The sequence below is a fragment of the Drosophila busckii genome, chromosome X (genome assembly GCF_011750605.1).
Source record: "Drosophila busckii strain San Diego stock center, stock number 13000-0081.31 chromosome X, ASM1175060v1, whole genome shotgun sequence".
Classification (NCBI taxonomy): Eukaryota; Metazoa; Arthropoda; class Insecta; order Diptera; family Drosophilidae; genus Drosophila; species Drosophila busckii.
The window spans coordinates 17,142,816-17,169,001 of record NC_046608.1 but is presented as its reverse complement, the minus strand read 5'-3'; the positions used below and the strand labels follow the sequence as shown (position 1 = coordinate 17,169,001).

Sequence of the window (26,186 nt, the reverse complement as noted above, 5' to 3'; positions counted from 1 at the left end):
GTGTGTATGCAATTCGATTTACATAAGCTTTTTTTTTATATAGGCGCCATCTTGGATGTTGCTAATTTTTTTTTGTTGTTGCCAGATAATATATATTTATATAGTATGCGCGTGTGTGTGTGTGTGAGCTTAAATGCTAAAACATTTGTTTGCTTTTTTTTTTTTGTTAATTTTTTATATAAGTTTAAATGAATTGGTTTATGTTATTTTTTTGTTTATTTATTGTTGTTGTGAGTTAAACTAAAATGCAAAGAGCACTGGGCATTTGTTAAGGAAACTCTCTCGCGCTCTCGCTCTCGCGCTCTCGCTCTGTCGCTGACACTGAGCTGCTTGCTATGGATAAACTAAGTTTCAAAAGCTGGCGGGTCGATCCTGCGCATCACAAGAACTAAGCATTGCTTAAATATTCTACACTCGAAAAAAAAATGTTGAATTCTTTTTCTTGCGCAAAACGAGACCCGCATTATCTTATGCTCTAAATTGGGGGGGTGGGGGCTACAAGGTAGGCGTGGCTAAATACTATATGCTACATATATATATATATATGTGTGTGTGTTTGTGTTTGTGTGTGTGGGATCGCTATTTACAGTCGAGCATCGGGGCTAGGGGGGGCTGCTGCACTCGCTAGAGCTGCCCAAGCTGCAACGTCTGCGGTCAGACATCGACGTCCAGATCGATGACGGAGCTGCGATCGTGCTCATCGTCCTCATCGTCCTCCAGGCCGCCATCCTCGCAGTCCGAGGAGCGACCGTCCAGTAATTGTCACTGATCCGTTGCCGCCGCAGCCGCCGCCGCCGCTGCATGTCCGGCATGCGAGTGGGCGTGGCTATGCGGATGATGCGCTTGGGTGTGATGCAGTTGAGCTGCCGCCTCCTCGGAGAGCAGCGCTGCTGCTGCCGCTGCCGCCGCTGCTGCCGCTGCGCTGCCATTGTGCTGCACCTCGAGCCCGTTGACCATCTTCTCCATGCTCTTCAGCTCCGAGGGCGAGTGTTGCGACTGACGCTTCAGCAGCGACGGCGGCGTCGTTGGCGACATTGATATGGGACGCGTGGGCGGCGAGTGGGAGCTGGCGCGCGGTCGCGGACTCGAGCTGAGACTACGCGGTCCATTGTCCATGCCTCCGGCAGCGTTGGGAAGCAAATTGGGCGGCGCTGCTGATTCGCCGCCGCCGCCGCCGCCGCTGCGATTCGCATTCGAGCCTGGAGTGACTGCATCGAAGGCCGAGCCCAGACTGCCGGGCAGACTGTACGGCGAGAAGCGATGACTCTTCAATCCCTGGAGCGGAGACACCGGCGTATGTCCAGCAGCGGCGTAGGCGTGCCCAAACAACGCCGGATGCTGCGCTGCCAGCGCCAGCTGCGCATTGAACAGCAGCCCGGGATTGAGGCCGGCGGGATTCATGGCCGCCGCCGCTGCCGGATTGTGCAGCAGTCCCAGATGCGGCGGCGGATAAAGTCCGTGCGGATAGAGATAAGGCAACAGATGCGGCGACGGGTGAATCGGCGGTCCCACTGAAATATTGGGCGACGGATAGCTGCCGGCGGCATTGAGCGCAGCCGCTGCAGCGGCCGCACCGCCACCACCACCGCCGCCGCCGACTCCTTCCTTAGGGCTGCCCGTCGAGGTGGGGCGAAAGGCACCGCCAGTGCTGCCGCCGACGCTCTCCGAGCAGCTCGAGTCGCTGCCATCGCGCTCCACATCGTCCGCCTGTAGTCGCCGACGCAGTGCGTCCTCCGCATTCGCCGCCGCCGCGTGCTCCCCAGCGCCGGCCAAATGATTGAACCAAGCAGCAAGCGCTGCAAAAAAAAAAAAAGAAAATTCAATTTAGCAGCTTAAATTAAAGCCAAAAAAACTTAAACTTAAACTTGATTTTTGAAACACAAATTGTAAATTTTAAACAAAACTAATTAATTATGCTGAGTCTAAGGACTAAACTGACTTTTAAAATTTAGAAAGAGTTGCTGAAGTTTTAATTTGTTGCAGCAGAATTTCTTATTAATTAATTAAATTGCAAATTGTTATTATTTATTTGTTTTTGACTTTTCTAAAAATAAACTTAATTAGCACTTAGCATTAATTGCGATGCTTTAAATTAAATTTACGCTTCATTTCATTTAAAAATTAAAAAAAATTCACTGCACATTTAAATTGTGTCAACATTAATTATAGCGTATTTTATAAATATTTAACAACTATTTGCTCTGCTTAACTTACCCGAATGCTGATGCGCATGCATCTGCTGGAGCGAGTGGCTCAATGGGAGCAGCGGACTCTGCGGCGGTCCCACCACATCCAGCAGCTTATCATCGTCGTCCTGCTGATTGTCCAGCAATGCGGCCGCATGGGCCGGATGCAGATGCGGCGGCCGCCCCGCATGGCCCAAGTGCAGCGGCGCTCGGGAGCTGCTCACGTGCGTCGGATTCAGTTTGTCCGAGTCGGACCCTCGATTCGACATCAGCGCCTGCCTGTAACAACAGTGGGGGAGAAAGCGGAGCGGAAAGCAGGCCGCGAACAAGTTAGAACATCCAATTGTCTAATGGGTAAAATAGTTAAAGCTAAAGCTAAAGCAGCAACTATTTGCTTTTGATTTTAAACAATATGATTAACTTTCTTAAAGTATAAATAAATAAATGTCTGACTGTTTTATATTTTAATAAAACTAAAATTAAAATAAAGCATAAATGATAAACTATTAAAATTAATCAATTAAACATTCAGTATTAACGAATTTAATAAATGAATGAAAAGTATCAGCAGAGAAAGTTCTATAATTTAATTAATTAATTAATCACAAGCTTAAATCCGCCAGCAGGTCATTAAATGTTAAACAAAACTTGCTTTGCAAATTCAAACACAAAATAGATTTATTAATACAAGCGGCGTGCGACATTGCTCACAAATTGTAGCACAAATAAACCCCCAAATCTTAGTTTGTTTTCATTGTGTTTTAATTAATTAGTAACTATTAGCCTATTGCTAATTATAGTTAAGAATTAATTGTATAGACTTCAGGCTGATGTTTTATTTAATATTTGAGTACTTGACTGCTCCGACGAAGCGATCGACTAAGCGATTGCCAAATGCTGAAGCTTCTGCGCATTAGTTCGGTCTATGGCAATTCAAGAGCGACTAAGCGATCGCTCAGTGCTGGCAACTTCTGCTCATTTCTTCGCTCTCTCAACTATCGCTCGCTACTCACTTTGGCTCGCTTGAAGTGCCTCTAAGCGATCGCCAAATGCTGCAGCTTCTGCTCATTTGTTCACTCTCTCAACTGTCGCTCGCTACTCACTTTGATTCGCTTTGAAGTGCCTCTAAGCGATCGCTCAGTGCTGGCAACTTCTGCTCATTTGTTCGCTCTCTCAACTGTCGCTCGCTACTCAATTTGGTTCGCTTGAAGTGTCTCTAAGCGAAATCGCTTCACTGCAAATATTTTGCTGCACTTTGTATGGGTTGAAAACCGAGTGAAGTTTATTTGAATTACGCTTTTTGGATCTAACGCTGGCGTTCGCATAATATTTTCACTAACTGCAATATCTGCTAAATGATAAAGCAACGCTGCCGGCACTAACACACACACGCTCGCACACATATGTACGCTTGCTATTCAATTGTCTGTCTGTCTGTCTGTCTGTCTGTCTGTCTGTCTGTCTATTTGGCGAAAGCGTTGGCAAGCGGAAAACTTAATTGAAATGTAACAATGGTAGCAGAGGCGGAAACAGTCGTCAGTTATGCATGTGTGTGTGTTTGTGTGTGTGTCTGGGCGCCACACCGACAATGAAATTGAAAAATAATTCAAAACACGTTAGTGTAATTTAGTGTCTGGTACTGTCTGTAATGCCAAAAGGATCAAAACCTGCTAACCCACCCAACCACCACCCACCACCCACTCAGCCTATGCCCACCCACGTGTTCTGCTCCTCTCTGCATGGCGCGTATGTAATTTTAATGTTGCTTTTGCTTTTGCCAGCTCATGTTGCCGTTTGCTGTTGTTCACACATCAAAGCAACTGCCACAAATTGGGCAATTTATAGAGTAGAACTAAAGCGTCGTTATTTATAAGCGTGTGTGTGTGTGTATCATTATCACAGCAACCACACCCGCTAAAACGCAACCAGACATTGTGGGCACCACCCATTTGGGCATGGGCATGGGCATGGGCATGGGCATGGGCATTTGGCCACAGGCGTCTTCTTTTACACTTAACTGTTTTTTTCTTTTCTTTATTGTTGTGTGTGTGTGTGTCTAGCTAATTTAATAGCAAATCAATTTGCGCTAATCCTGCCAACGTATCTCTAACCCACCAACTTAACAACGCTGCCCAAAGTAAACGACGCCGTAGCCCTGGCCGTGACTTTGGCTGCTCGACAAACTTTCGAACAGAGCACAAAAAATTCGCAAGCAACTCTCAAAGTTTCGAGTTTTAAATCATTTTTGTACAATTTGTAGCAAATTGTTTATAGCTAATTCCAAAATTACATTAAAATTAACATTTTCAAAATTATTTTGAGTGTCTTGCTTTAGTTTTCAAAGTTATTGAATTTCGAGTGCAGTTTCTTTTCGAATTTTTATATTAATTTCAGTTATTTGCTGTAATTCAAAATTCAAAATTTAAGCGCCCAAAACTCTAAACGAAACACTCCTGGCTTTGGGCTTTGGCTATAAAAACTTGCAGCACTCGACACAAAAGGCGAACTAAGACGTTTATCTTTGCTTTTGTCTAGTTGTGTGTGTGTGTGTGTGTTAAGCAATTTTCTATAGCATACAAAGCGGGGCTGGCAGTTGATAAATTGCGCGTTGTCTGCCTTGGCCGTTGCCCTGTAATTTTTGAATTACGTCTAAATAAGCTTCACACATACACAAGCACACACTCACACACATAAACATATGCGCAGTCAAAAGTGTTGGCAAATTAGCAGCACAGAGCAGAGCGCAAAAAGAAAAAAAATAAAAGGTAAAGCGTAAAAAATTTGCGCCTATTGTCAACTAACGCCCGCGGCGGCTTTTGCGGCCAACTGAGCGGCAGCGGCAGCGGGCAGAGGCTGCGGCAAATGGGGGTTGAGTGTGTGTGTGTGTGTGTGCAGTTAATAGAAAGGAAAACGTATTTCAATTGCTTTTTAGCTGCGTCCCGAGTCGTTGCTTGGGCTGCTGTTAAAACGTTTTCACTTTAGATTTCCGTTTGAGCCCGCGGGCGACTGAGCGAGCGAAGGAACGAGCGCACGAGCGACCGAACGGACTGAATATCATTCCGGCGGAAGTGGCGCACTGAGTTGCGCTAGTGGTGCCGCTCATAGTTGCCACCAATTAGCGGCGCTTGCTGTGAAGAGCTTAAGCGACACCCAAACAAAAGCGACAAAAGCGACAAACTGCTCAGCGCGACTGACGCTCAAATGTCGCCATGGCATTGTTGTTATTTTATTATTATTGTTGCCGCTGCTGCTGCTGCTAATGAAGCAAAGGGTTGGCCATTGAGCGAATTTAAAAAAGGAGGAAAAAAAAATAATAAAAGAGTTGACTAAGTCGCTTTAATTGCCAAGGATTTTGGTTAGGCAGGCGGCTTAGCGGTTTGGCTACTTAACAAACTTTTAATTAATAAGCGAAGCCAAAACAGCAAAAAGTTTCGACCAAGTCATGTTGATGAAGTTGTCCTGCTCCTTGCTCAGTGTCTTGTCATTGTCAGTTACACACACACATTGAAAATTGATTTGTAACGTTTGGCAAACGGTTCGCTCAACTATTAAATGTCATTCATCATTATGCTAAGTCAGTGGCAGAGCCCAAAGCCCAAAGCTCGTACCTAAATCACAGCAGGGGGGCGGGGCTGCGCAAACGGAAGCCACTTGGAGCGCCCAACCCTCGGCTACGTGTTTGTTGACTCTGCGGTTATCCTTCAAAAACAATTGCCAACTGGGCTTGGGCTAAAAAGTCCAAAGGCATTTGGGTGAGGGGGGGGCAGCATCATTGTCTGTCGAACTGACTCTCGACTCTCTCTCTCTCTCTGTGTGTGTTGGTCAACAGGAAATTGAAATCAATCCATCAATATGGATTACAAGCTAACAGCTGGGGGCCATGCAAGGTGCCAGTCATCAGCCAAACAAGCATTCGAATTCGCATCCGCATCAACAGCAGCAGCAGCAGCAGCAGCAGCAGCAGCAGCATCATCATCAGCAACAACAACAACAACCAACAATCGAGTCTATAACTGTTTTGGCTTTTGTTGTTGTTGCTGTTGTTGTCGCTTGTTCATTCGCTTGCAATTTGACAAGCAGCGGGCTAATTAGTTCCGCACAGATTTGGCAAATATTAATGTCTGGCTCTCTAATCAAGCCTCAGCCAGAGCCAATATCGCTTACAAATCTGTACAAATGGCCAGCTCATGACCATCGGACATGCTGAGTGGCCAATCGAGCTGCTGCCGCCCAGTCCCAGTCCCAGTCCCAACTCAATTGGATTGACAAATTAAAAGCGACTGCAGCTCTCAGCTGAGCGAACACACACACAGTTCGATTCGATTCGAAGCTCTCGATAAGCGAGCAAATTATTTCAATTAATTTGAAGCTCTAATGTAATGAATTCAATTTTAACAACAAAAATTTATTCAATTCAATTTAGTTTACTCAATGTTTTCAATGCTTTTCGCTCTTTTGCTATTTCTTGCGCTCATTTTAAATAAATTTCATAACAAATGTAGCTAAAAAATTTAAATATAAATTACTAGAATTGCTTTTTATTGCTTAAACTTTTGCTTGCTATTTTTAAGTTTTTTTTTAATGATTAATTTTGCTTGTTAGACTGGCAAGCATAATAGAAATAAAAGATAATGAACTGAGCATAATGAAATCGAAAAATTGCTTATATAGAATGTTTACTGTACTGTCCATACACAATTTTAATTATTATTTGGTATTTGCTTTAATAAAAATGAAATTACTCAAGTCTAAACTGTCGCTCTTGCTATTTAAGCGCTTAACGCCATAAACTATAAACTATAACTAACTATAGCTTAATCTGCAATTAGACTTTAGTGGTACTCACTTCTTTTCGCGTTTGCCAGCGCCCGTATCACGAAATCCCTTTGCAAAGGGATTGTTATCGATCTTCAGTTGAGTTATCTGCAAAGTTAGTAATTAGTTTAGTTGATGTGCGCTAAGCGATTTAGATGCGCGGCACTTACCTTTTCATTTTGATATGCAGTCACGGCTATGAACTCGGTCTCCTTGAAGACATAGGTGCGAAACGTGGAGTAGGGTAGCTTCAAAATATCGTTGGCTCGCACCAGGTGAAAGCGCGGCTGATACTTGTGCATTGAGTTGAGTATGGTCTGCCAAAGGGAATAAAAAGCAAATGCAAAATGGTAAGCAGAGCGATTGAGAACAAGACACACACACACACAAACACACACACACACACACACACACACACATATATAGATGAAGGAGTGGGCAAAGTATTTTTCGTTTGGCGGCAGTAACTTGACAAAACTTGACAACGAACGAGCGAGCGAACGAGCGAGCGGCGCAGCGTTGTAGTGTGCATGTATTTATGGCAGCAACTGTGGCCAACAACAACAGCAGCAGCAGCAGACTAGACTGCATTCCAGTTACGACTACGACTACGACAACGACGACCACCCACCAAAATGCACGCGCGCCAAGTTTGCTGTTGTCATAAAATATGAATTTGTCTGCGGACCTCCCAGGCAAAGCTAAACTAAAAAAAAGGAATGAAAACGAAAAGTCGCTTTGGCGAGCGTTGCACAAGGAACACCTTTTTAATTACCATAACTCGTCGCATTGACTTCGATTAAACGACAAGAGCGAGAGGCCCAGAGAGAGAGAGAGAGAGAGAGGGAGAGCGCCATAGACTACGGTGCAGACTTGAGGCTGAGCCTGTGTCTGTTGCTGTTGCTGCTGCTGCGTGTAGACCGCACAAGTTGCTGCTCTGCTGTCGCCATTTTGTGCTGCAGCTGACCACCCAAGTCTGGCAGGTGTGACTAATAATAATCTATAACTATAGCTAACTTAAACTTTTTATTTGGCTTTTGCTTTGATTAATTGCCTCAGCGCCATTTTGTTGCTTAGCCAACTCAGCGCCTTTTAAGGCAATGAGCAAACACATTAATCATTTGCTTAAGCCGAGCTCTGAGCTTGCCCCATAAATCGCCAGCCACTTGGCGTCTACTTAAAACGTCATTTGCTAATTTGCTGCAAAATTTATTGACACATAAATTTATTAAACTTTTGCATTTATTGATGAAACAATTTGCATTACACTCTCTCGCTTTAAAATGTTGCTCAGTTTGTCTTATAATTCAAATGTACATAACCGTGAAGTTAGCCATATATATATATATATATATACAAAAAATTACGCATGCCTTGTAACGTGTTTTGGTTGCTGCTGCTGCTGCTCAGTTTTTCAAATGGGCATAAACAAGTCTAATTAGACATGAAGTGCGATTACACGGACGCCAAGCAGGCGACGTCGCTCAACAAGCTACAAATCAGCAACTGTTGCTGTTGCTGTTGCTGTTGCTGCTCTTGTTGTTGTTGCTGCTGATTGAATTGATTGGCAAGCGACTAATGCAATTATGCATCAAATATTGTCTAGATTTTTCGTATATGATTGCTGTCGCGCAAACTAATGCAAAATCAGCAACAATTGCTGCTGCGCATTGTTGCACGTTGCTAGACTGTTGCCTGCAAAGTGGCCTGGCGGCACCTCCTGCTCTTCTCCAGCTTGGGCCCACCTAATCACTCTATATATCGCCCGGGTGACAAACTGATTGAGCCGCCGGCAACACACGAACCATAAAAGGTGCAGCAATTTTGGTGTTGCTACTGCTGCTCATGTTGCTGCGGGACTTTGCGCTACGTGCTGCTGCTGTGTGCATTGCCTTTGGCTGCATCTTTCACGCTAGTCAGGCAGCAACAGCAGCAAGTTGCAGTGTTTGCTTTTTGGGCTTTTGCGTGTTGATTGCTGCTGTTCATGTTGCTGCTGTTGCTGTTGCACACTCATTGTTGGCATATTATCACATAATTTAACTGATGATGGCAACGCGCTTTAGCAGTTGCTTGTTGACTCTGCTTGTTGTTGCTGTCGCTGTGATTGCTGCTGTTGTTGTTGTTGCTGTTGCTGTTGCTGGCGTGCTGCTTAATTGAATGATCACTCACACTTTGATTTGGCATGTTGCTGTTGTCTGATTGCTAACGGTTATCGACAGTTGCAACTCTTTACTTTTGCACACGAGCAATATCAACAATTGCTGATCGTGATTGCATGCGGCCAGCGACAACACAAATTACAGCTACAGCTACAGCAGCAACAACAACAACAAGTGCGCAATTTATCAAAGCAAATGCTCATGCAAAAATTGTTGCTGTTAAATGAATTAGCAACTTGAGCGAATTTGTTGATTCTAAAGGCGCCGCTGACGTTGACAAAGTTGCGCTTAATCTAAAGCTTGAAACTCTCGCTTAGCTCAATTAGGCAGCAGCAGCAGCAACCAAAACCATTTTTGGCTACCTGTTGACCAATTATGGACATAATTGAAGGCGCCGACAACGACAACAACAGCAGCAATGATGACGACGATGACGATGACGACGACAATGTGTTGCTCACTCTCTGTTGCTGCTCTCTGTTGTCGCTTTTGAAAGTCAACAGCGTTATGCATATTGAGCTGCTGCCTTTGCTATAGTCGCCCATAAATATCAACACGAAACTTGGAACTACAAAAACATGTCTTAATTAAGCCAGCGGGTCAGCCAGCCAGCCAGCCAGCCAGCCAGTCATCGGACCCACCATGCAGCAGCAGCAGCAGCAGCAGCAGCCACAGCAGCAGCGTCTTTTTTATTAATCTCTGAATTATGCATAATTTTATGCAGAGACCAAGAGAGAGACTCAAAATCGAAACACACACACAAGTATATTATCAGTCCCAATCCCGAACCCGTTTACAGCAGCAGCCACCCAAGTTTGAACTTCTCTCCTAGTCTCAGCCAACTTCATTGATTTTTCTGTCGCTGTCAAAACTCTCACGCTGCTGCTGCTGCTGCTGCTGCTGCTGAGTCGAAAGCAACAGCAACAACAACTTAATGTATATTTCATTTAAATAACGTCAAAATTTATTTACAATTTATAACAATTCTTTTGAGAGCCCTGCTGCTATCTTTTGGTGGTCGCCCCGTTGTCGTTCGTCGTCTGAACGGAAAATGTTAATTAAATGGATTTACATTTTAATGACAACACGAAACAGAAACGAAACGAAACGAATGCGAAGGCTGCGCTGGCCACCAGATTGAGATACACACAGCCTGTGAGCCAAGTGAGTTGCTGCTGCTGTTGTTGTTGCCACAGCAGCAGCAACTAGTGCACTCACAATCGATCTCTTGCCTCAAGTTATCTCCTCGCTTCGCTTCTATAAGCGCCTTGTCGTGTCCTCGGCCTGTCTCCAATGGTGGCGTCGTTGCGGCGGCCAATTGCAAATTTGCTAAACAAAATGGGCGGCGTTTGGGTCAAGCTAAGACCAAAGCCATGGGAGCTGGAGCAGGCGGTGGCGGCGGCGGCGGCGTTGGTTGGCTAAGTTAACAAAGTCGCAGCTAATGATGCCCGGGGCTTGGGGCTTGGAGCTTGGCGACTGCCTGCAAACTTTTGCTGTATGCAAATTGACACTGTTCTACCCCCCGCCCCCTCAATCATCAAACTAGAGCTCACAGACGATTGGACAATAAAACAGCAGCCAGGCAGCGAACAAAAAGAAAAGAGAAGGAAATGCTGAGCATTGATTGAATATTGGAGTTTTTGTTTGGCCAGGCAATGGCTCGATAACAGCTATCGATAACACGCTTTGCATGCAATTTAGATAGCTGTAAATGTGTTTGCTTTGCTTTTAGAATAATTCATATGAAAAGCATTCAATTTAGTGACAATCGATAACTTATCGCTTGCAGCAAATGCATTGAAACGATTACATAAACGCTTAAATATTGCTAAATTAAGCGATCGCTTATTTATCGCTTAGACACTTACTAACTTATCGATAAACTGTGATTTGATTTCATATTTTAGCTGCTTCTAAATCGTTTATCGCTTTTTAATTTATTGCCACTTTTACATTGATGAGTCAACAAATGTATGCTCGATAATTTATCGAAATTTTAATGCAGCCAGCAAAACTATAATTTACTACGCATTTATCGCTGCAGCAATAAATAATGCCGAAGCCCCCGAAGTTCACATTTTTTTATAAATGAGCCAAGTTAGTTATGGCCCGTCCTGTCATAGATAAAAACGCTAGCGCTAATGGTCAAACAGCTACTGGCCAACTACTACCACCCCGAGCAGCAACATGCGCCGACGTCGACGCCAGCAGCAGCAGCAGCAGCAGCAGCGGCAGCAGCTGCAGCTATCAGCGAATGACAAATATTTCAAATGATTTCAACACTTTGCCGACGCTTAAAACGCGTCGCCGCCTTTTTAAAGCCAAAAGGGCTGCAGCTGTGGGTAGGGAAGGAGAGGAGGGGAGCGGAGCGCGGTATGATTTGCGTTTTATTGCAGCTAATAAATTGAATGGCGACCCACCGCCGTGCTAGCGTCAACTATTTCGCAATGACTATTTGTTGCGATAAGCAGTCGCTCAGTCGCTCGCTCGCTGCGGTTGCATGCCACATGCAGTTGCAACTTGGCGGCGGCGCGCATGCGTGTGTGCATTTCAATGCAACACTGATAAAGGTGTTCAACGCTCGATGACATTAGCACCAGCCAAATGCTGCGCAATCAACTTGCCCGCAGTTGTTGCTGCTGCTCAGTTGTTGTTGTTGCTGCTGCTGTTGCTTTTGTCGTTTTGCCATATTTGTCGGCGCCTTTTGTTCTTCTTTATTAAAAAGGCGAATAATCATAATAAAGAACCAACAACTTTAATACTTGCTGTTGTCCATTTAGCCACTGACTTTTGGCTGAGCAGCCAAGCGAGTTTTCTGTTGCTGTTGTTGTTGTTGTTGCTGCTGCTGCTGGGCTCGTTTTTGTTGGCTTTGGGTTTTTGGGTTCAGCAGCTCGTTCGGTAGCTGCTAGACTTGGACATTAATCGATAACACTTGAGTATATTTTCATGTTTTGCAGGCGAGCCATTAAGCGATTGTCCACTGACTGTTGCTGCTGCTGCTGCTGGTTGCTGCTGCGCTGCGAGCAATATGTTAACCTTAGGCGACATGCACAGCAGCAACATATTTAATATGCCTCTAAATTGATTTCAATTTTGAAATGGTTCATTTGGAGACAAGTGTAGCGCATCAAGCAAGTCGAGCTGATCGAGCAGCTTTTTGCTTAGACTCTGTAGTTCAAATGTGCAAATGGTCTAATAGGTTAAGCAATTAAATTGTATAGCAGACTAACAAACTGAGTTGCTTTAGTTATGTTTGTATTTTTCACTGTCTGTATGCGACAAATCTAAAAGCTTTAGACAACAAAATGTCTGTATGAGCGCCAAGATCTTAGCAAAGCTAAAAGCTATAGACAGCAAACATTATAACATAGCTGCTTGTGTATTCTACGCTTAACGAGCTCATTTGCAAATTTTGATACAGCCAGCACTTTCGCCGGAAATTAAGAGAAACTGATGACATAACAATTTGAGTTCATCATAATTTAGAATTACTCAATTTATAAGCTATTTAACTTGTTGCATTTATGTGCTACTGAGTGTTGCTAAGTCGGCTGCGCCCAGCTTTTTGCTTATTTTGTTGTTTTATTGTCGCTTGGACTACCTGCGACTGCGACTTGGGGCTGCCTTAATGTTATTCAACTGCAAGCTGTTAATGATGTTGCCACAAAGGTCTGCGCAGCTCTCTCGCCTGTTTATAGTCAACACTCGGCAATTACTAAAAGACAAATTTATTTGCACGCATGCATATGATGCGGGCTTAGCTTAGCTGCAGCTTGTGCGGCGGCGGCGGCGGCTACTGTGCCCCGGACGACGACGACGACGACGACGACATGGACAAGTGTTGAGCATAATGCAAACACACTTAGCAGCGCAGCGCAGCCGGCGGCGGCGGCAGCAGCGGGAAGGGAAGTGTAGGGAGTGTAGCTTAATTGAAGTGCGGCTGCAGCGCCTCATTGGCGTTAAGTGTCGATAAATTAAGCATACGCAATGTATGACAGACACTGGCGTTTGTAGCTGCTGCGACTGCTGCTGCTGCTCTTGAGAAATGTGAAAGGCGCGGCGGCCTTGCCTACATAAATTGCTGACAATTTACAGCAAATAAAAATCAACACACAACAGACAAAAACATTTTATGTTAATAAAAATCAAAAGTGGATTGCAAACTGCGAAGAAGATTGGTGAAAGCCAACAAAGTATTTAATAAAATATAAAAACAAAACAAAAAACAGTAGCTAAATTTTTGTTTTTTAGCCGAGAGCCGAGAGCGACTAATGAGCGCAATTTATTGACTACAAATGATGCGTTTAAGTTGAAAGATCAAATAGAATGATGATCTGGCTACTGATTCAATTGCAGCTTTGCAGCTTTTGATGCTCGCCGCGCGCTTATCTTAAGCTTAAGTAGTCCAAGCTTTTATAACTCAATCGACTCGAGTCGGGACTTGAGACGACAAATAAACCAAACCAAACCAAACAAAACAAAACGACACGACACTTGTTTAATATTTAAATTTTTGTTTTTGGGCAGTTTTTAATGAATGAATCGAATGAGTGTGTGTGTGTGTGTGTGGGCAAAGACGTGACCACCACACGCTGAGCTGCTTTTTTATGGCTGCGACTAGGCGGGCAAACAACAACAACAACAACAAGCAGACTAACTATCTATTTAAGTTCTTTGCTTAATTAACGAAAGGAAAAGCCAAAGCATAGCCAAAGAATGGGACATAAAAATTAATTAGCAGCCAGCAACGCAATCAAATGCATAAAATCTCAGCTCAGCTCCAGCTCGGCTCAGCCTCAGCTCGGCAAGGCTTATAAATGGGGCGTGGCAGCAGCAGCCAAAACGGGGCGCTGGGGCAATTAAGCTGTAAGCCAAGTGCGCGCTGCTCTGCCCAACAAATAATTAAGTGTTAAATTATGCAAATGCCTTTTGTACTATTTTGTACGCTTGGCTTTCAAAAATTCGTTGATTGCTTTCGTTTTTGAGATTCGTTGATTGAGGAAATTGTCGCTGTTGTGTTCTTCTTCTTCTTCTTTTGGCAGCTAATCAGACTAAAATGCAACGGAAATCCCAAATGTGTGGCCCACAGATTTCCTATGCTAATGACCCGAACCGAACTGAACCGAACCGCACCGATCTTCTATTGAGAAAGTCGACGCAGCGTCCGGCACCGCACAGTGTGGCGCACTAAATATTATTTTTCGCTCACTGTGCAGCACACTGTGGCGACATAAAAAATTGTGCGTTAATAGCAATGCCGCCAAAGTGAGCTTGGCAATAAAATGGCAGATTCATGTGACGACGACGACGACGACGGCGCTGCTACCGACGCGTCCCTGGGCATTAAAATTTACGTGCCATAAATTTGCGCACAAGGCTTCGGAGCTCGGAGCTCGGAGCTCGCAGCTCGGACTGCGGCTTTTGTAGATTCACATTTATGCGCTGAATGATAAAGAGGCAAGAGGAAGAGACGATGGCGACGGTGGCGGCGTCTGCGTAGCTGGTGGCAAGTGATGAGCTTAAGTGCCATCAAGTTTGTGCGCATTGGTGGTCCGCGCACTATCGATAACTGTGCGTATATATCGATAAACAAAGTGTCGACCTTGCTGGCGCTGGCTAATTAACAAGCCCAACACACACACTGACACACACACACACACACAAAGACAATTGGCCATGCAAAGCAGCTTGTTGCATTGCCATGTTGAGTCGGCGTCGGCATCGGCGCCTGGACTCAAGATGAATGTGTGTCGGTCCAGGCGGCGACCAAGCAGATTGTCAGCCGCTTGTATTTTGTATGTAATTGGCTTCAACAGTGGCGCGCGCGCAGGGGGGGGGGCAGCTCTAAATAGATGCGGCCTGGCGTCACCTGTCGCCTGCTTCGGCTCCACGTAGTTGAAACAAGCAGCAAGCAAACGCGACTTGCGAACCCGCGGCCAAAGCCAAAGACATTTGCAAATCTTTTGTTTCTCATGTCCGATCATTTCTCATATAGCCGAGCCGAGGCGACGACATGACCAAGACGACAAAGGCATACCGCAGGCGCCAGGCCCCAAAAACAAAAACCAAAAGAGAAAACAAGCCAAACAACAACAAGAAGTAGCCCAGACCAGACAACAGACAGCAGTGACCATGGGGCCGCCGCCGCCGCCGCAGCCTTCACAGAAGAATGGCAAAGCACATCAGAGTCAAAGCGACGCACGCACGAGCGCCAGGACCAAAACGTTCTTAATATATAGCTATATATATATTTATATATACATATATATATATATATATATATATTGTGTTGCATTGTCTTCTTTTGTGCGAGCGACATTCAAATCTTAACTTGAAATCAACGTCTGAACGCCAGCGCCAAACAAATTCGAGCTGCCAAAATAAGCAGACCCCCCCCCCCTCGCTCACGCTCTTTCGCTCAAGAGCCAGCGACCCTCCAGTGGGCAGAGAGACAAATGCGTTGTCGTTGTGAAGGTCGCGCAGCTAACGCCAGTTGCAAGTTGCCAGTTGCCACTTGCCCAGTGCTCCATGTTGCTGCTGCTGCTGCTGCTGCTGCCATAAAAGTTTTGAACGAGCGAGCGAAGTAAGAAAAAAAGTCGCGAAGACGCGACGCGACGCGCCGCGCCGCTGCAGATAAGAAATTTTTGCTGAAAACTCGTGCGCGCGCAAAAAGGAAGCGACAAGCAACAGAAATTGGCGACGACAACCAGCGACCGGTTTCTTCAATTGATGATGATGATTTTGGAGACGGACCAAACCTCCGCCGAGCTGCTGCTGCTGCTGCTGCCTGCATAAAATTTGTTTGCCCAGAGCGAACGAGCCCAAAGCCAAAGGCATTCAAAATCCACGAAAAAATAAAACTAAAAATAAATTAAATAAAAAGCAAAAGCAAAAGCTGTAGCTGTAGCAAATAAAGCGAAGCGCTTTGGCTGTGGCTTGGGCCTGGGCCTTGGGCATACAAATTGGCTTAGGTTCGACTGACGGCGGCTGGCGTCGGTAGCAAGCGCAGTTTAGATGGCTATCAGTAAATAGAACACAAATGAAATTCATCGATAGAAATCGAAATCGCAGCATTTGTTCATTTTTATTCGGGGGCGGTTTAGCAATTCCAATTCACAAAGGGTTAGAGCCACAAACAGAATCGAGCAGACACAATATTGTCGCTGCTTGCGGTTGCTGTTGTCGCTGTGGCTGTTGCTGTTGCTGTTGCTGCTGTCGTGGCAACCATGTGATGGAGTACACATGTTGCCGTGCACTTCTTGGCTGGCACGACAACAACATGGCCAACAACACTAAGCTGCCCCAGCAAGACGCCGAGACTGCCCTTTGAAGCCACTGGGGGCGGCCCCGAACAGACTCAGGCCTGACCTTTCGCTCAGGCTACGCGACAGCCGCAACAGCAGCAGCAGCAGCAGCAGCAGCAGCAAAATGGCTCAAAAATTACAAGCAATGCAACACTTTGTTGCTGTTGTTGTTGCTGTAAGTCTCCTCCTATGCACCTATCAGCGTTTGCGCTTGGACTGCGACTAGAGCGAGGCCCAGGCGAGCGACTGAGCGAGCGACCACAATGGCCGACAATTTCTTTTGGGGTGCCAGCGGTTGCAACTTGGCAATTTGAGCTGTCGCTGTTTGCTTTGCTATTTATAAAGTTGTCAGGCTTTATTTATGGAGCATCTAGGATGAAGCTTGAAAGCTTTAAGCAGCTTTAAGCAGCTTTTGAAGCTTTCGTAGCTTATGGCTTCGCCTTGATTAGATTACTCGTGTTATTGGAAATTTAGAAATGCGCTTTAATGAATTTTTGTAGATTTTCTACTTTGATTTAGCAACAATTTGTAACGATTTGTAGTCCATGGAAAGTGCTTAATGAGCTTTCAATATATGCTGAGCTTAAAGCTTGAAATTAATTCTTTATGAACTGTCATAAACTTGCTCAGTTGTTGTTGTATTCTAATGAGCTATCAATACGTAAAGTTTATGTTCAAGTTTATATTCTAAGGCTATGTTAATCCATAATTTAATGAGCTTTAATGAGCTATTTAGCTACGAAATATATTAAGCTTAGGCTTTAATGTAGCAAATAATTTAATTTGCATCGATTCCAATTACTAAATGAGCTTCGAAGCTTGCAATATTGAATATAAATCACATTATTATGCAAATTCAAGATTTGCAACAGCTGAACAAATGAAATTTTGTACAAGTAAGAAACAAACATAAATTTATAATTTGATCAGCTCTTACACTTATTGTGCCTTGATCTTTCAGCTACTTGAAACTTTGCTTGTCCGAGCTCTGAGCTTGATTAATCAAAGTTGAGCGAGCGCAGAGCAAGCAACGCTGATTAGCAGTTAGTTAGTTGGGCTTTGATTAGCGACTCAAGTGCGTGTGGGCCTCGCAGTAGCTCACACAACCAACATTTAGTCAATTAATCAATAACAATAGAAATCTCAAAGCCTTCGGGGCGACACGACAAGCGAACGAAGCAAAGAACAGAAATAAAAAAATCAAATGAACATAATAATATTAAATCGAAATCCGTAGCCTAATCCCACTAATGACGACGCTGCCTCAACAGAGTTGATGATGATGACAAAATGCCAACAAAACAACAACAGCAATGAGTAGCAGCTGCCTGGAGGTCTGCCAGGTCGACAGGTATATAATGGGTATATAGCTGAACAACAACAACAGCCCAACAAAAAGGTCAAGTGGCAAAGTGGAGGCTGTGGCTTGCTCTGAGCCTGTCCGCAGCTTGTTCTCACATCATTAATTACAAAATTATTGGGATTGGGATTGGGTATTGGGATTTGCTGCTGCTTCTTCTTATACACACACACACACACATACAGGTGTTGAGCATACGAATGTCCACGCATGGCCGCAGGAACTGTAACGCCAAAAAAAAAAAAAATACATAAAACAAAGAAACGAAATTTGAAAAGCAAAATGTTAATTTTGAAAATCTTCGTGGGAACTGAAATTAGTAGCGAGCTGAGCTAGTGAAGACGCCACTTGGCCTGCGGGCGGCCTAAGCTACAGATTAGCAGAGCGAGAGAGCGACAGAGAGCGAGAGCGACAGCGAGCGTCGTCTACATATCGCTAGCGATAATTGGTCTCTAACTGAGTCACTTCAGCAGCTTTGATTGACTGCGTAGCTTGAGCCTCAGCCTCAGCCTCAGCCTCAGCCTCAGTTGAGCGCTGAATGGGGCAATCAAAAGCGATCCACGATTTTAAGCTTGCGTGGATGCTATGATTAATATGTTTTTGAGTAGCTGCATGCTGCGGGCCGAGACCCAGACCCAGACCCAAACCCCGACCCCGACCCAGGTCAGAGACTAACAAGCCAACTCGCCAACTCTCGAACTTGGCTCAGTTCAGTTGACAAATCGTTTGTAAATCGCTGCCATACAACAAAACTGGAACACACGCAATGCTCCAATACGCCCGCTGGCGCTCAGATGGACGGACGGACGGACGGACAGCATAAGAAGCAGACAGGAGCAGCGTAGGCAAACTAAGCGATTAGAGTGGGAGATCACAGTTGAAATTTATGTTTAATGATCTCAACAACGAAAGCTACAGCAGCATACAAAAAAGAAGAAGAATAAGAAGAAGAAGAAATATTAAATACTCGATGGCGTGCTGATTTGTTTTGGCCCAAGCTACCGATGAGCTGATCATTAGGGCCAGGCCATATTAATAACAACAGTCAAACAGTCAAAGACTTTGATCCAAAATAAATTCTAGTAGCTCTGGGGCTCGAAATCTTAAACCCAAAATACACAAACAAAAGAAAAAACGTTCAAGCTTATAAACTGGCAGCTTTAAAATAAAAATAAAATGCAACAAATACAAAAAAAAATATTTCATTTAAATTCTGGCGCATAAGTTTGTTAACTCAGTTAAAAAACAAGTAGAGCAATGAAAATGGCTTGAAAATTTAATTTTGAAATTTCATAATATTTGTTTAATGCTAAATAAAAATAATTTGTATACGTTTTGATTAAATTTGTACAAATTTAATGTATTTACATTTTATTTAAACTATAATTGATTGTAAAATGTCTAAACTCGAACTTCCCGTAGTTGTGACTTTGAATTAACTTTAATGCGCTTAGTTGTGACTTAATCATTTATTTGATCGGTAAACAAATTGCAATTATCTAGCATTTGCCTATGTAGTTCGACTAAGCGCTGATTAGCCGATGTCAAGTGAGCAATAAATTTTATAAAAAAAAAATTGAACTGTAGCCACTTGACAAGGCGCTGCCTAAAACAACGACGCATTGCATTTGGGGGAAGGGGTGGGGGGGGCAACTGCTATTAGAGGCTTTAAGAAATCCAATTAAAAGTGAATGCAAAAAAGTGAGCAGAGCAGAGGAGTGAGCAGCTCCATCTATGGAGAGTCGTGTTGACAATAAGCATAATGGCTGCGCTGATGGCTCCCTGGGCTGCATAATAATACGTTAATAATGACTGAATGACTGCCTGAGTGACTGTTCAGAGTTCAGAGCTACGAGTGATTGAAGTTGTGCCTCAGCTGCTGCTGCTGCTGCTGCTGCTGTCGTCACTGAAGAGTGCGAAAAGCACTCCAAAGACATTAGCGCACTTGAGCTTGGGTTTGGGCTACGGCGTAGTCGTTAGCACGGGCAGGATAAGCGGAAATGCGACTGGCACTCAATGAACGGAAGTGTTTTATTTTACCAAATGCGCGCCCGGCTAATGAGCAAGCGTGAAAAAGAGTGAAACAGAGAGCGAGAGGGAGAGAGAGAGAGAGGTGGCCTATTGATTGACTGCCAATTGTTAGGGCCCATAGAGCTTACGGGTGTTTGTCAAGTGACTGTGCGCAAGCGAGACAGCAATAGCTGTAAGCAGAAATTAAAGCGAAAGCGAAATTCTTTAAATAAAATTAAAATTTTATATGCAGCAGCAGCGAAGGCAAGACAAACATAAATAAAGATGACAAAGGCAGACGAACAGAGCGAGAGAGAGAGAGGGGCAGACAACTTAGCGAAAAGGTGCAACAGAGATGGCGCCAGTGTGAGCGAGAGCGAGAGCGAGTGCAGCAGTCATGGCTGGGCCGCCACAATGGCGGAAATGTGTGAATGAGTGCAAAAAATAAAATGCAAAATGAACAAAAAAAAATTGAAGAGGCGTCGCTGCTGCTGCTGCTGCTTCTCTTCTGCTGCCTTTTGGCCTGGCCCTGCGCTTTTGCGTAAAACGCTTGCAAATCGCCAGCGCAACGCTTCGCATCCGCCTCTGTAATTAGCCCATGCAGGTATTAAATATAAATTGTTCTTGTCTTAAATGCATTTTAATCGCTGCTATTATTTAATGCAATAATAATAGCAACACACACACACACACACACACACACGCATACAACTGCAATCATAATACTAAATATGCAAACAACGAAAGCGGCCGACGCGCCAAAGCTCAAGCCAAGGGTTAATTGTTGGCGGCTTAATTGCAAAAAAGCTTAGCCCAGCAACCCCCACCACCCCCTTGAGCACCCACACAGTGCACACAGAACAACAGTTGAGTTCTAATTGCTTTATAATAGTTATCAGTCAGTCCCCGCCCATGTTCATGTCCCCACTCGAATGTCGGTCGAACTATTTATTTTCCACTCTGCACTCAAGGAATTTCGCTGTGTATTGTTTTGATTATGAAAGCAACGCAGCAATAAATAAATAAAAATAAATACTTAGCTTATGACTTGAGTGGGAACTCAAATTGCTGCAACAGCTGATCTCATCAAATTTTAAAGAGCTGCTACTACGCCCTCTGGCGGCCAAATTGCATGCAACGAAATTTAGAGCGCAGAGCTTTGCAAAAAAAAAAAAAAAAAGAGTTTGCAACTCACTGGCGTAGGGCAAAGCAGCGTAAGCGGGGGTGGTAAGTAAAAACTCCAAGATTACAATTTGACATAAAAACACAAATCGAACATAAAAAAGTAATAAGTAAAAATTCGGAGTCAGTATTTATATTTTATAAGAGTTCTAAACTTTTTCCTTTGCTTTAAGTTTTTTCACATGCTCAGGGCTACGCCCCTGGACACTGCACTGGGGGCTTATTAATATTTTACAATATCTCTGACACTTGTAAGGGGAACCTGCTTTAAATTGCTGTCCCCCCCCCCCTCCCAAGAACGAGTTAATCTCTGCTGAAGCGCTCGGGGGGTGGGGGGTGGGGCGACTCCACCCAGCAGCGCTCAACTTCTCCAACTGGTAAACTCGGTTGGGTTTTCAGTTTCATTGGAACTGCCCAGCTACGTGTCACAAATTATTCATAATTTTCAAATAAAATGCATAATTTCGGGTTTTTAATGAGACGCGTGTTGATATGTTTGACTTCCCAGCCAGCCCAGCAGACAGATCCTGGCCCTATCAAAAATTAATTTGTTTGTATGTGTGTGTGCGTAGTTTCCAATTCATAAATCATCAACAAAAAATGAAGTTGCCGACGCAGACGCATACTAATTTTTCATATTTAATTTTTATAACTGATTTGTTGTTGTTGCTTCTGGTGGTTGCGGCCACGTTGCGCCCATTTTGTGGCCCTCGAGGCGCTAGACACGGACCGGGGGCAACTGGCGCCAGGCGTGTGCAACTGTAGCGCCAGTTGCACGTTGCATGCGTCGCGCGCTTGGCAGTTAAAAACAAAATACAGGCAACGAAAAAAAAAAAAATACAATTTTCTCTTTTTTTTTGTTTTTGGTTGTTGGTTTTTCAACGTGACGCCTGTCAGCTGCCAGGCCAGCTTAAGAGTCAGTTACTACTGCTGCTGCTGCTGCTGCTGCTGCTGCTGTTGGCCATGGCCGAGACAATTAAATGCCTAATTTTGTATGCCCCGTGCCCCCGACTCTGCTCTTGGTCGCTCGCACGCGTTCGCTCTCTCTCTCGCTCTGCCTGTCTCTGGGGCGAGGGTTTGTTTTTCCAAATAATTCATTAATATTTCTTTATAACTTGTACTTAATATTTTGTTTGCATTTTGGGCGCTGCGCTGCGTTGCGCTTAATTATGACGCTGCCCCCGCCTGCTGCATGTGGCATGAGGCAAGCAGTGTGTGGCAAACGAAAATTGTTTGCCAGCACTTAGCAGAATTTTATTTTGATGGCTGTAACTCTAATAAGTTTCAGAGTAAATGCAAAAGAGCAATAAATATGCAAAGACGATTTAGAGAGAGAGAGAGAGAGAGAGAGAGAGAGAGCGAGATATGAAGAGAGAAGCAAATAAATATTGCACTTATTTGTTACAAGTTAATGTTGCTGTTATTGTTGTTGTTGTTGATGTTACAGTTGTTGTTGTTGGTGTTTTTAATGTTGTTGTAATAGTATCTATTGCTGTTGTTCATGATAATGTTGTTGTATTAGAAGCTATTAGTGTTGTTGGTGTAGTAGCTATCGGTGTTGTTGTTGTATTAGTAGCTATTGGTGCTGTTGTTGGTGTAATGGCTATTGATGATCTAGTTGTTGGTGTAGTAGCTATTGGTGTTGTTGTTGTTGGTGTAGTAGCTATTGGTGTTGTTGTTGTTCTTGGTCTTGTACCTATTGGTGATGGTGTTGTTGTTGTTGTTGGTCTAGTACTTGTTGGTGTTCTTGTTGTTGTATGAGTAGCTATTAGTGTTGTTGTTGTTGTATTGCTAGTTATTGATGTTGTTGTTTTATGAGTAGCTATTGGTGTTGTTGTTGTATAAATAGCTATTGTTGTTGTAGTTATTGTTCTCATTGTTGTTGTTGTTGATAATAATATTATAGTTGTTGGTGTTAATGTTTTCAATATTGTTGCCTTTATTGCTGCTGTTGTTGTAGTTATTGGTATTATTATTGTTGTTATTGTTATTGCTGCTGCTCTTGCCGTTTTTCCACTGCGCTGCACAACAAACAAGAGAGAGAGAGAGAGAGTGAGAGAGCGAGAGAGAGAGAGAGAGCGTTTCATAGCTGCCTCTCCCCTCAGCGCGCCCTTCAGCTGTAGCGATCCTAAAATCGAACCCTAAGTGCCTCAACATTTGTTGCAGGCGCGAGTTCTCTGTTTTTTTTTTTTTCAACAATAATTGCTCTCGCTTTGTTATATGGCCTGGCATCTATAATAAATTATATATAGTGTGTGTATATTTCGTTGAACGCCGCTGACAGCGCAAATTAATTTAATTAATAAGCGCCGCTCTCTCTCTCTCTCTTTCTCTCTCTCACTGGAAATCTAATTGTAGCTTATTATTGTTGCTGCTGCTGCTGCTGTTGTTTATGCATAAACACATTTATTAGCAACTTTATAGGCGAGCAACAACAATTGATAACCGAAGCTCGAAATGATTGACGCATTGTTTGATATATTTACATTGTTGCCCACAATTTGCCATGTGACACGCAAAAATCATGTCAAAGCAACAACAACAACAACAGCAGCAACAACAACAATTATCAGCTATGGCAACGCGCAAGTTTTTCTTAATGAGGCAACACAACAATTGCGTGACGTTGCAACAAACTAACAAGAACAACATCCCACCTGGCAGGCTGGGCTGACAATAATCAAATGATAAACAGAACGCATTTGAAAATTGTTAGTCAATAAAAGTGTCAATTCGCATTAGTTGTCTGCCACACAGAGAATTGTTGCAAGAGCTTTAAGTTCACAGTTCAATTTGCATTGGAATGTGTGGCAAGTTTTTGGTTACAGTTTGCTGCTTGACAAAGCGCCGGCTTATCTAACAGATAATAACAGCAAACTTATATACATACATATGTATATGTGTGTGTGTATGTGTGTGTGTGTCTGTGTCAAACAAACGACGAATGCACAAATATCTGAAATGCAAATAGAAACAAAAGCAAACAAAGCCGAAGACAATGCAAACTCAAACTCAAGATTGGGGCAATATTCAAGCTATGGCGCTATAAGCTGTGTACCCTTAAGTAAATGTAAATGCAATCAACATTAAATACACACACACACACACACACATACACACACACGAAAATGTGGTAGCATATTTGAGGTGTTTAACTGTCACCTAAGACTTAAGTAGTCAAAGATAATGCCCAGACGGACAATGAGCGACAACAATGAGAAACAAAAATCAACGACAAGTGGCGCTTGGCATATTTGTTAATACAACAACAACAATAAACAAAACGAGCCACAAAAAAAAACATTAAAAATGCCTACAGATAATGCTAGTGAAATTTCTTTAGCTGCATTTTTAATGCTCTAACAGCTTAAAATGCTATAATTATGATTAAAAAAAATTGTTTAAAAAAACATTTAAGCGTTTTGTGTGTTTAAATTTACATTTCGGATTTTTAATATGGCACTTAAAATTGTAAAGCTGTTTAAATTAAGTGTTTTATTATTTTTTGCATAAATTTATGTCTTAATGTCAATTTTATCAAATTTTTATAGCACTTATTATATTTAGATACTTGCAAGAAGTTAACATTAGTTTTCTATTTAGATTAAATTTTACTACGACTGTTTTTTATTATAGAATTTAAGATTTTATTGTAATTTATTTTTTTATAAACATTAATAGATATTTTTGTTTTTTTTTTTTTCATAGTAGATTTCAAATGTTTGTGTAGCAAAAAGTCAACTGAGCCTTTTAGCTAATATGCCCACAATTTCATGATCCCTCTCTCTCACTCAGTCGCTCTCTCTCTCTCTCTGTCGCTCGCATGCGTTTGTACACACGCGTTTAGAAATCTATTTGCATGGGGCACACTGTCAGCAAATATTGCACTTCCGTTTCAGTGCATTGGCCTCAATGGTTGCTGCTGTTGTTGCCGAAATCCAAGTCAAGCTTGTCTATTTGCATTGGCCTAATGGAAGCGTTGATGGCTCAGCTGCTGCTTCTTTTTCACTTTTTGGCAACAACAAAAAGGCAGCGAATGTGCCGAGTGTGGGATTGGGGGGAGGGGGGTGAGGCAACAATACAAAGACTTGGGATTGAGTGTGTGCCACAGTTACAGGCGCTTAGTGTTGCCAGCTGCTGCTCACTTGCTTGCCACACAAAAAGGAGAGTGAGAGAGAGAGAGAGAGGGGGGAGCGGCAACAACTTAATCGTTAGATTTGCGCTGCTGCTTTGTTACTTTAGTTTCTTTTTGGGTTGCACGCACACTTGTGCCACAAAAGCAGCAACAGCAGCAGCGGGGGGCAGCAACAAAAGCTGAGCCATTGTCCTGTGCTCAGGGACGGAAACGGCGCTACAATAAATTTGTCTTCAGCTGTCGTCGGCCTTAATTTCTAAGCATTTGTTTAGACATGCAACACACACAGCTAAGAAGCGGACAAAGAAGAAGAAGCAGAGGCAAGCGAGATTGTGGCTGCTGCGCCGCAGGATACAATGCGCCCGCCCACTGGCGGCGTCTCGATTAAAATTGAGCAACTGTCTGTCAAATGCGGCGTATGCGCAATAAACTGCAGCAAGCGCAAGCGAGACAGCAGCAGCTGATATCAGTTTCGATAATTATGCGATCCCCCCTGCCCTAACCCAAGCCAAGCAAGGATGCGTCTTTTCGAGTGCATGCGCCGCATGTCCTTTGTGCTCAAGTCAAGCGCATTGAGCGCTGAGCGCATTAGAGCAATACGCAGGCTAAAAATATTAGAGCTCAAGATCAGACACACACACAGAGAGTAAGAGAGATAGAGAGAGAGGGAGAGAGAGAGGGAGAGAGAGAGGGAGAGAGAGAGAGAGGGAGAGAGAGCAGCAATAGGGGCGTTTAATCTTGTTTGTGCGGCCACTAATCGTCACTTTGATCTGCCCAAAATGAGTTGCCAGCCTACTGTCTGTCTATATAAATAACTATATATATACCCTATCTATATGTATGTGTGTGTATGTGTGTGTGTGCGTCTGATCCGCATGCGGGATTAACCAGCATTTGTCTTATCATTAGCTGCGCTGAATAATTTGAAATTATTTTAAAATAAGCCACACAGCTTAAGCAATTTAAATATTGTTAGAAATCTTGCAAAAAAAATTAATTTGAAAATAAATTTAGCCAAGCGCATGTTTTAATTTT

The 26,186-nt window shown here is 43.5% G+C and overlaps 1 protein-coding gene across 2 annotated transcripts in view; it reads right to left on the bottom strand.

Annotated features, from left to right (window-relative positions):
* Positions 1–211: 211 nt before the first annotated feature.
* Positions 212–26,186, bottom strand: part of LOC108606789 (optomotor-blind protein) — a 56,138-nt gene continuing 30,163 nt past the window's right edge. Inside the window, exons 4-7 of one of the 2 annotated variants that reach the window (XM_017997231.1) lie at positions 7,172–7,318; positions 7,033–7,109; positions 2,215–2,474; positions 212–1,796 (exon numbers count right to left, since the gene is read on the bottom strand). In XM_017997231.1, the coding sequence (XP_017852720.1) occupies positions 763–1,796; positions 2,215–2,474; positions 7,033–7,109; positions 7,172–7,318 (1,518 nt within the window). In that variant the 3' untranslated portion in view covers positions 212–762. Of the gene's footprint in view, positions 1,797–2,214; positions 2,475–7,028; positions 7,110–7,171; positions 7,319–26,186 lie in introns of those variants that run through there. The other variant, XM_033294285.1, reaches the window with a different exon arrangement.